Consider the following 11,693-nt stretch of genomic DNA (forward strand, 5'->3'; position numbering starts at 1 on the left):
GACATCTCCCGGAGTTACAAAAACACCAGTTTCTTGTAGTAATTTTATAGCATAAAATGTAGACGGTTTGTAACATTTTCTTTTCCCTTCTTCTACTGCTTTTTCAGGAACACATATCTGACCGAAAAAAAAAAAATTATGCAATTTTATATTTTTGTAATAAGAATGGTTTTAGAAAAGCAAATCTTTTATTAAACAAATTTAAATTAAATTAATATGAGAAGATTGTTGACATGATAATATATATAAGAAGATGGTTGGGGGTTCGGTCAGTGTAGAGCACAAATAAGCAAAACATTTATTTATTAGTGCCAACATTTCGGGCAGAATTTCTAGCCCTCGTCAGGGCTGTTTGGAAGAGGTGGAGAATCCAATTCACCCTGATGAAGACTAGAAATTCTGGCCGAAAGTTAGCACTAGAAAATAAGTTTTTGCTTATTTGTGCTCTACACTGACCACACACCAATCATCGCCTCCTAATATTTAAATTAAATTAATGAGGAGAAGATGGTTGGGGATGCGGTCAATGAAAAACACAAATAAGTTAATCATACTTATTTGTGTTTTTCATAGACCGCACCTCCAACCATCTTCTCCTCATTTATCATCCACGGTCAACTATCTCTCATAATTAAATTAAATTAGTTTTTAAAGCGGATTTAACAATAACTATGGGCTTTTGTCTATTAATATTTTTTTTGCAGGATTTAGGTAAATATCATGCGTATTTTACTGCTTATTATTGCCATTTCTTCTACATATTTTGGGATTTTTTCTGTTTACTACGTAGCATATGTTAACCTTTTTTTTGTTGCATATAACCTCGGTATTCACTAATTAGTAATCCTTATCATTCATTTTAATTTGTGATTATTTATGTAAATATTTAGCGTATTAAAGATATAATGCACATTTATATTCATAAATTTATTCTTTTAGTAAATAAAGTCTCAAATAGGGTTTTCTGATACACTAAAAGCTTGTATGATACACTCAGTAATTCTCAATGGACTTTTCACACCTAGAGAGAATTGACTAACCAAGATCCAGCTATCATAATAACAACGAAATGGATTCACCCTTCATCTAAAGATATAATGAACAGTAACACATATTTTTGGATCACAATCTACTACCATTACTTTCAAGTGAACCAGAGCTTGAATGAGCCGCCGGTACAGCCCAACCTGGCAACCGAATTTTGAACCACTATAAATTCAGCCAACTATCGACCAACTTAAAACAATATTTTATATTAGATTTTATGAACATCATTTTTATGTGTGCTACTATTGTTTCGAGTATTTCTCCTGACACACTGAATAACCCACGTTTGTCATTTTGAAAATATAACACGAAATCCTTTTAACGTAAACTGGATCGTCACTGATTGATATAAATTGCACAGTTATAACCATTGCCATAAAACATATCCTTGCGTTATACGTCTGAAATTATACTCAGAGGTACCTTTATGTAGATAAAATAACCACCTTCTAAAGGTGGACAGGAAAATCCCTCAATTTTATTCAATTCATCCACTATCATTTTTGCTTTACGTGCTAAACTGTTGAACCTTGATTCAGTTTCTTCTTTCCACAGGTCATAAGAAGGATCACCTTCAACAGGATGATCAGCAAAAGCATACATCATTACCTGCAAATATTTTTAAATTTATAGAAAAAATATCACAATAATAAATTAAAATTAATAAGGAAAAAAAATACATTTTTGCTTTCAATTACCTAAATATGAAAGTATTATGGTCTTGGAAAATTTTGAATTCAAGTTTTTGTCGGAAATACACGTTTGGAAGTCTCCTGAGTTCAAATAACCAAGCCTTCCTATATGTGTGTGCATGAGTTGTTCCACATTGAAAACATATTTCCGGAAATAATATTAGTAAAATAGACGCATTATAAATCGCTGGAAAGCCAAAGATTTTACATGGAAATTCGTAAAGGTAACGGAGAAAGCAACTCAAATAGTGCAAAAACTATTTATTAAAGTTCAACGTTATATTTATAATTATTATAATTGGCGCGACAAACCGTGGAGGTCCAAGGCCTCGTGCGTTGTACTTAGGAAATACTTCGCGCTTTTCATAGGTTGGGGTGGGGTCCAACGCCTATTTTTGTAAGTACCACCCATTGGCTAGCGGCCCTCATAAATGCCCGGGGGAAATCTGCGAGTAAGTATTGTATAATTATATGCTTGAAAAAATCCCGGATAGGGCCGGGGACTCGAACTTGCAACCTTTGGATTGGCAGACAAGCATGTTACCACGCTGCTACCGTCAGCCCATATGGAAATGTGTGTCAGATGATAGCACAAGTGAACATTTATTTAGTGCAGATCTGTTCAGTATAGTGTTATCACGTGGATTCTAGAAGCCACGGTGGAACTTCCCGATGACTTGGATCTCGGTCGAGATCCGCTTCTGGGCACCTCGACTCACCGCGGCTGTTTCAAAATATTTTTAATATCTTTTGATTTTATTTCCATTTTTTATTATTAACTTTCATTTTGTATCTGTCAAATCACCCTCTCCTCTCTCACCTCTAATTTTCTTTTCTTTAATTTACCTTGTCAATTTTTTTTATAATTGTTCACATATTTTGTAAATTATTTCTTAGTCCTACCTTGTTTACTTGATATTTAATATCAACTTATTCTCTTAAACTGGTTTTCAATTTTTATATTTTTTTGTGTATTTGTTTTAGCCCTGATGAAGTCTAGCAAAATGGGGCGAAACATTGGTTCTTAATAAATATATAAATAAAATAATAAATAATTGAGTTACTTTATAACCGCACTTGGACCATCTTCCATTAATTGTTTTTTACAACCTACCATTAATAGTAAATTGAATTTGTTATTATCCAAAATAATGGTACTTTTAATTTTAGTAACATTATAATAAACCTTAACTAGTAGGAATATTGAATTACTGACGTACTTGCCCTATACTATTGGAGCAGAAGTTTGTGGCTACACATTTTTCAAATTGATTCATTACGTCTTCATTGAAGTTCTGTAATTCCATTAAACCCGCTTTTGTTGCAGCCTCTCCCAGAACATCTAGATGAAGAAAATTATTAAATTGGATACTGAGACTTCAATAATTGAATGGTCTAATTACTAAACTCAGATTCTCCACTTGGGCAGAGTTCATATTAAACATGAAAAACCTCCTTTTTTTTTATTCCAAAAATACAAGGTGGTGATGGTTCAATTTTTGTCTCAGTGGTCAGCACAATTCTATGGGTGAGAAACTAAAGGTCTAAAATATGCTTTCATGACTAGACACTTAATAGATTTCAGCGAAGACAATAGTAAACAGTTATAGCGAGTAGGTTGGTCGATGTACGACATGTCACTATCTCACAAGATGGGATCATAGTACGAAAAAAAGGCAATCCTTCTCCGCCGGACCCACCCCACTAAGACCCCCGGAGAGTGACGGCCCTATATCACTTTTGAAATATTAGCTTAAAACGGTAAGAGGAAACTTTAAGATAGTTAAATCGAGCAATATTCAAAAAGCGCCTGAAATTGAAAACCGGCGTGAATAATACGTAATACAATAATTATTCCATATCACACACAGTATTGTTAAAATATCAAAATTTTGTTTCTGTATTACCAGTATTTATCTCTTGAATTCCGAAAGTTTCACCTAAATTCATTAATTTCATTACAACTAAAAGAGAAGGATGAAGTCTTTAAGTCCAAAAATGTATTTCTTTTATTGAAAAATATAAATCCTCAACAATCTATGTTTAATTATATTGTTTCAAAATTATCTTACCTTTCGAAAGACTAAATACAGAAACCATTTCCATTTCCGAATAAGGTTTACCCATATCAGCCATAACTTTCTTCATTGATTGAAATTTATTTTCCTCATAAATGTTTCTTTGATAAGTCTACAAAAAAGTACAGTTTGTTAGACTGAAGAAGTCTATATATTGATATAGTGTGATTTAAAATTGGTTATGAAAGTATAACTCATAGCTCTACTTCCTCCCCTCTACTTTCTTTTTCAGTCATTTCATTGGATATCTGTATTTTAGAGGTAGGGGGAGGAGAATAAGGTGGGACTTTACCACTAGAAAGTTTCCCCGCTTCTTGCTTAGCCAATTTCTGGTCATTGGTCACAACTGGTGTCTCCGGGCTTGTCCCCTTAGGGTGATAAGTACACCTATTTGAAATACTGCCAGTGGGAGAGTCCCATAATTGTGCAAATACATCCAGATTGTTCCCTTAGGGAGGAAAGTGCCTATCACTGAACTGCCGCTGTTGGGAACGTCCCCTAATCGTGAAATACAAAAAATTCCTATCTTGAGTTGGCCTAATTTTTAATTTAATAGATGTATTAATTTAATTAAACTAAATTTCCTTTGAACCCAAGATTGTAAGTTACTTAGCAGTATTGATTAATTATTTCTAGTGCTCGGATGTTATGAAAGCACTGCAGGTGTTTGGAAAGAATCAATGGAAAATGAAAATTACTAATTAAACTAGAAAGACAATGAAGTAAAATATTAATTAAGGAATATTCGTGCATATTCTAGATAGCAATGAAATGTAATCATTACCTCATCTACAATGAGAACCAGTTTTTCTTTGCACGCAAATTTGACTATTTGTTCCGACTCGTTTTGCTTAAGTACGGTGCCAGTAGGATTTGATGGATTGGTTATGATCAGAGCTCTGAGGGCGTATTTCTTTTTGGCTTCTGCTATCGCACGTTCCAAATTTTCAGTAGTTGATGCCCAAGAATTTTCTTCATCTAACTCGTACGTTATCTTAAAAATATAGTGAACTCTATAATATCAAAAGCCTTTTTTGAGGGAAGCTGTCACCAGAGAAGAACCTCAATAAGGGTATTATATCTTTAGGATTGGATTCCATCTCTTATAAAAGTTCTTTCATTCATACCACTACTTTCAAATTGCTCTTGTGGCTGTTCAATTATTTAAAAAATAAAAAAAAACCGATCCTGCTTGACCAACAGACATCGATCAATAAGGTGGTGTTTTCTCTTAATTTATTTTTGGAAAACAAATCAAAATTGATTTATTTTTCTCATTAATGTTTTATACTGCGAAAAAAAATGGTAGGAAAAAATGAGACCCTAAGGCATTTCTCTGATACCAACATGTTTCACATACTAATTTACAACCTTCTAACTCAATTAACAGTAGCTCAAAACTTTAAAGACTCCTGAAGGTAAAGAGTTCGGTATGGAAGACGCCGAGACCCAAAATTAGCGCTGAACCATTGTAAATCACCTTTTCTAAAAACAAAAAATTATAATTTTTGACTTATATAAAAATTTGCATTTAAAGAATTTAAAAGACGCCCAAAACGAATATGATATTTTTCAAAAAACATATTTTTTTGGCCATTTTATTGCAAGTGACTTTTGGTTTTCGTAATTTCTTATACACGTAACACATTTAATACGCTCAACAACCTTTTGTTTTTATTCTATACCAAAACAAAAAGCAAATAGATTGGTATATAATAACCATTAAATGCATACAGAGTAAATGCGTAATACGATTATATAAAATATTTCTAAAATTATGTAATATATATATTTTGTCGGCTCTCAGGGCACATCAAGGGCAAGAATCCTCGGACACTTCTAATATTTTTCGATCTTGTATCACCTTGAAAAGTTTTATCGAAACCAGTGATCCAAGCTGCATATCTTCCTCAAATCAGTTACTCTTGCTTAGACAGGTCTTAAACCAATCATGAATAATATTACAGTCCTAAACAAAATAACGATACAATTTTGATTTTTTTATGATTGAAAGCTGTGACAACAAACATAAAATATAAAACTTGATTTTTATAAAAAACAGTTAGTACAATTTAATTAAGCTAGGCAGTTTACTTATCTTCGAATAATTAATCAAATAATGTTTATTATGTAATTTTCAATAAATATGTGAAATTACCTGTTTATAACCCATTTCTTCCATCAAACCATAAGGATAAGAAGGGGAGGGTATGACAATTGCTGGGGATTTACCATCTATACACCCATTCATCATTCTAAGGATATTCTAAAAAAAATAATTATAAAAGTAAGATTTAATATTTTATTTATCTTACACACGTTTAACAAAATTTACCTGTTTCTAAAACTAAGTATAAACTTTCACAATTGAGCATTTCGTATATATGTTTTAACTACCACTAATTCTTTAATTAACAAACGTAAAGAGTTAGAAACCAGTTCTGGGATATGCTGAAGACGATATAGTATGGCAGGGAATGAGCAGCTTAAAGGCGGATCCACATGTCGGCCGCTCGCCACGTATGGCATTTGTACGGAGGCTTGTACAAATGCTCGGTAAACAAAGAGCGGACCATCCACATGTCAGTGTTATTCAGAGAGGGAAGCATGGTGGACGTACAAGTGGTTTCAGCCATTGCCGTGGGATTATACTATTTTTATTACAAAAAGAAGAAAATGAAAGGTGATTAAATGAAATTAAATATAAATAAATAAGATTAAATATAAAACGTATTATAAAAAGTAACAACCAACACCTTTAACCTCCTAACAGCTCTCAGTTGCAACTAGACAAAGAACAATGGTGGAGATGTTACACGAGCTCTCTCACGAACCCTCTTTGATCTGTCTCCAAAAACCGACTCCTGACGGATCGGCAACGAGCTTAGGTCAACTCGTACCAGCCAAGCCAAGCAACCCATCCATATGCTCGCATTTGTCTGAGTTCGCCACGGCTTGGCCAACATGTAGAGGCTCCTTTATACTTATTGCTTTCATCAACAATAAACTCCAATTGCTTTATATACTATTGCATATATGGTGCGTTCACAATGTTTTGAGACTGATTTCAGAACCAAAAATGAATTAAATGTTTTGGTAGAGCGAACCTGACGTATTCCTTATATGCTTCCAGGGCATATATTATTGGCTGGCAACATCCAAATATTCAAGAATTTTTTTCCTGAGTTCAATACAAGGAATTAGTTCCTGCCGTACAAGCTTATAGACCAATTTTACGTTCAATTGCTCCGCCATTTGATGGATCGACTTCGTCCAGAGATCAGATGATTGGATTCTATACCATAACAATAAGCCCTCCTAAAACGCCCTCACAAGCCAACGCCGAAGTTTTGGCCAAGTTCAAAGTTGCAACACTGCTGTAGCCATTCTACCGCCCGCTCTAGTTCCCAGCAGCTTCTTTTTGTTTTCCTAAATCAGAAAGACCCAGAAAGGGAAGCGATTCGGCACAGTTCCACCGGTTCTAGGCAGGACCATAGCTTCGACTAGATTTCTTAAAAGTTTACTCTGCGAAGAATTCAAGGGAGCCTAAGAACAATTGAAAAACTATTGGCAGTGGCGTATTGATCCCCGAGGGACATCAATAAGGTACATAGGCGAAGGTCAACGACATATTAAGGTATGGAGAGTTATGTATTAAGTTTGTTATACAAAACTGCTTAATATATTTTTCGTCCTGAGACCTGTCTTGAAACTTTGTGTACCTGTATGAACTTGAACTAGCAGTGCTATTACAGATGTGCCATACCTACCCTTACACCATCTGTGGACCCTGCAGTGAGGATCACATTATTATGGTCCCTGGCAAGTCCACCATCACGCCGCGATAAGTAGTTCGACATTGTTATTCTGATCATTTTTAATCCAGGAGACTCTGTGCAGGAGCCTGTTAAAAAAAAAAAGTTAATACATTGCATGTTTGTAAAACGAAGGTTCCAGGTGTATTGTAACCTGACTGTCAGAAAGGTACACTTCAGTTTGGAGTTGATAATCATTGTGCCATACAGATCTTTGTCCAAGTTGTCACTTATGGTGCATGAAAACATATGATTACGTGTTTTTATTATTGAGAATTGGAAATGTAAGATTTAGTAACAATATGAAATTAAATGCAGGAGCGTTGCTTTAATAACGTGTTGGGGAGAGGATTTTGAATTTTCCCATCTTACGGGAGGTCTGGTTATTGTATGAATTATTATTTCTTCCTATAAACTAGCAGTAGTTTCTTAAATATCATAATTCCCAACCTTTTGGGTTTTCAAATTTTAGGATTTTAGGAGGGGGGATGACTAACCCCTTCCTTCCAGTATCACCTGTAACGACGTCCTTCATCAAGCGTTAAAAAGGGGAAAAAATACGCATTTAATTCACTAAATGCCAAATCGGAATTCAACAAACGATGTAAGTAGCTATTTATTACATTTAAGCAGGTTAAGTTAGCATAATAGTAGTTTGTAATCAAAAGCAGTTGATTTGAAACTGTTTGGAACTGGGCACATCCAGTCTTTAACAGGTGAGTGACCTTCAATAGGTTATTTTAGATTATATGAACATTTCAGCGGTCGCGCACACTCAGGCCCTACCAAGGCTGAAGTCTCTCAAGTTACTGAAAGTAAATGGTAATCAGGCACACTCACCCTTAGGTAGATTTATGTAGGTTAAATAAACGAAACGAGTTGGGCATACTCATTCTCTTTCCAGAGTTTTATTAAGGGTATATAAGCAAAATGAAAGCTCTGGGGTACCTCCAACCGTAAATGCCGTAGAGAGGAAGTTGTACTGACTAGGCTGAGAATAGGTCACACGAGATTCACCCACTCCTATCTTATTTCTCCTAAAATTATTATTCACTCCCACTCCTAAAAGAAACGCCTCCGAACTGCCTTTATTGCAATAACAATTTAACAATAAGCCATGTTTTCCAACGATGCCCATATTTTACACTACACCTCAATAGCTTAGGACTCCAAGATATCTCAAAAACCCTTGGAGACGATGATAAGGCAATAGAATTGGTGTTTCAGTTTTTGAAATCACAAAATTTACTGACAAAAATATAACTTGATCGGAAGGAAAAAAAAAAATAATAAAATAAATAAATAAAATAATAAATAATCAAATAATAAAATAAATAAATAAAATAATAAATAATCAAATAAAAAAATAATTAAATAAAATAATAAATAATCAAATTAAAAAATAAATAAAATTTAACAAATATTAGCAAAATTAAATAAAATATAAATGGCGTTGATGACCAATGAAGTTTGGCGCCACTAAACAAACAAACAAGCAAAATGATGGTCGAGATCACTCAGCCTGTATTAATTGGGTAACAGACTTTTCATGGAGAAAATATATCGAGTCGGGCATTCCTCAAATTTTATTTCAAATAAACTTTGTCCTGGTCTAGGTCTAAACAAAAGAATTCGCTATTTCTAAGTAATAAATACATGATAAAATTAAAATATGATAATTCCACTTCAATTCAGAAATTCAAACTCCAATTCCGAAATTCCACTTCCATTTATCAACTGTTAAAGGTGCAGTAACTTTCAACGTAGGCAACCCTACTTCATCCCAAAGACTGAAGCCCTGGCAGCTGCAAGACATCCTCTTATAAATTCTATTTTTATTACTTTTTCATGATAAGTCAATTATTTATTTCATCAGTTGTACAAATATCTTTTTTTTTGTATATGTATATATATATTTTTAAATTCAATGCATAATACATACATAAAAAACATACCAACACTAGGGTAGTGCTTACGTAGTTGGATAACTTTACACTTTACGTCATCAGGGAAAGACTCATCCTCCAGTAAGGCTGGGTATAGTGCAGCAGAGGCCACCTGCCGCAGATAGGTAAGGGGCCTGTAGCCGCTGGAGTGCAAGCATCCACTGCTCCCCATCAAGATCTCGTCGTAGGGTAAGCTCTCTGGGCACTGGTCATCGTGTTTGTTTAATATCAATTAATATTCATCCATTTCCTTGATTTACCTAGTTCTTCATATTTAGTATAAAATATATATATATAAAACTACAGAGTGTAGATAGCGTGAATAATTTAAAAATATTACTTTCGAAATATAGCATATTTTTACAAGAATGAGAAATATTTTACAAGATAAAATATTTAATAAACCGTTGAATACTAAAGGAACACACTAATATTATGTGTAACATTATAACATACCAAAAACTACTTCAAATAAATATGTTGGTGCAGATGTTTTCTATGGAATCAGGAAACATGCAAAAAACAAGTGTCAAAATCTCCTGATATATCTACAGGTTTATTACCTCAATTATTATTTACGTACGGATTATGTTTATTTTTATAAAAATTTTAATTTTTTTTTTTTTCATACCCTCCTGTAAAGATTTTAGTGGGTATTTGGTACACAATTAAATTTTAAAATTTTAATATTATTAGTGATATATGATTAATATGAATAAAGAGTTAAATTAATGAGAGTGGAGCTTTAATTATTAATTTTTTAACAATAAAGGTATTTCCATCATAACATAAAATTTTAAATTAAAAATTTTATCTTACCCTAACCTATTAAGTGTTGTATATCACATGAAAGAGTATGAAATATTCTGTAAAGTAAGGTCCATATTAGCTGAACTGGGTGTTGGAGGATCACATTCTTAAACCTAAAACATTAACTAGTACCGAGTTATGATTTTATCTTTCAGAATAAAGTTAATCATTACGTTCTTTTTCTTACTTTTTTAAATATCATTATTCATGAAATTTATTTATTTTGCCTCGACTTATGTATAGGTTTTAATTCATTTCGCCTTGATTTATGTATAGGGTTTTAATTCATTTTGCCTTGACTTATGTATAGGTTTTTAATTCATTTCGCCTTAATTTATGTATAGGTTTTTAATTCATTTTGCCTTGATTTATGTATAGGTTTTAAATTAATTTTGCCTTGATTTATGTATAGGTTTTTAATTCATTTTGCCTTGATTTATGTATGGGTTTTACTTTTTAATTTTCTCATTTCAAATTTAGTTTATTCTTATATTTATTAAATGTTATTTACGGTTTCCTTTTATTGAATATTTTATAAAATATTTTTTTTTAACGATAAATATTTTTCCCTTAAACGTTTTTATTTTAAAAATATTTTTATACGCTCAAATTACTGGCGTTAGTTGAAACGGGGTTCGAGATTTACGATTGTATTTTATAACATCGCTCGTCCCATCAACCACATTTGACTTTGTGACAAATAGTTTTTTTAACAGTGACATATTTGGACCTGAACTTGAGGATTTTGAGTTAAAAGCAACGGACGTAACTTGTGGTTGAATTACAGAAAGAGGAAGTGGAGCATGGGGTAAATGAGATTGGTAGTCATGTGCTAAGATTGATAGGAAACAAAGTAATTTCATTGTTTGCACTGATAATTGTGCTGGCCAGTAAAAAATCAATTTATGATAAACCTATATCAGTATGCAATTTATAAAATTCACACCAAATTGTAGTATTTTTAAAACTCATATTTAGAGAAAAAAAAAATTAAAGAAATAAAGTTTAATGTTCAAACTATATCCTGAAAATTTACTATTCATTCGATAATAGCCGCCAATTTTTTATTATTTTACTCTAATTATTTAAGATCTTTTTCACTTTTTTTTTTTTAAATATAATAAAAGGCAATCCACAGCAATGGTGATGTTTGGCTATGCATACTGATTGACCTCTCGGCAACATTCCTAATATCATTACATCTATACTAAAATATATGTAAGCTGATTTCATGGCAATAGTTGATATTAAAAAATATATACAAATACATAAAATTGAAAAAAAAATTCTATTACAGTAAGTGCT

General features: G+C 32.6%; 1 protein-coding gene across 1 annotated transcript in view; it reads right to left on the reverse strand.

The window, feature by feature from the left end:
* Window positions 1-11,693, reverse strand: part of LOC106677626 (alanine aminotransferase 2) — a 16,870-nt gene that overhangs the window by 171 nt on the left and 5,006 nt on the right. The window contains exons 2-9 of the mRNA XM_067049437.1: window positions 9,588-9,783; window positions 7,588-7,721; window positions 5,976-6,083; window positions 4,602-4,811; window positions 3,812-3,929; window positions 2,960-3,081; window positions 1,471-1,656; window positions 4-117 (exon numbers count right to left, since the gene is read on the reverse strand). Coding sequence (XP_066905538.1) covers window positions 4-117; window positions 1,471-1,656; window positions 2,960-3,081; window positions 3,812-3,929; window positions 4,602-4,811; window positions 5,976-6,083; window positions 7,588-7,721; window positions 9,588-9,783 — 1,188 coding nt within the window. The remainder of the gene's footprint in view (window positions 1-3; window positions 118-1,470; window positions 1,657-2,959; window positions 3,082-3,811; window positions 3,930-4,601; window positions 4,812-5,975; window positions 6,084-7,587; window positions 7,722-9,587; window positions 9,784-11,693) is intronic.

The sequence above is a fragment of the Halyomorpha halys genome, unplaced genomic scaffold (genome assembly GCF_000696795.3).
Source record: "Halyomorpha halys isolate HHAL.00 unplaced genomic scaffold, Hhal_1.1 Scaffold106.1, whole genome shotgun sequence".
In the NCBI taxonomy this organism is placed as follows: Eukaryota; Metazoa; Arthropoda; class Insecta; order Hemiptera; family Pentatomidae; genus Halyomorpha; species Halyomorpha halys.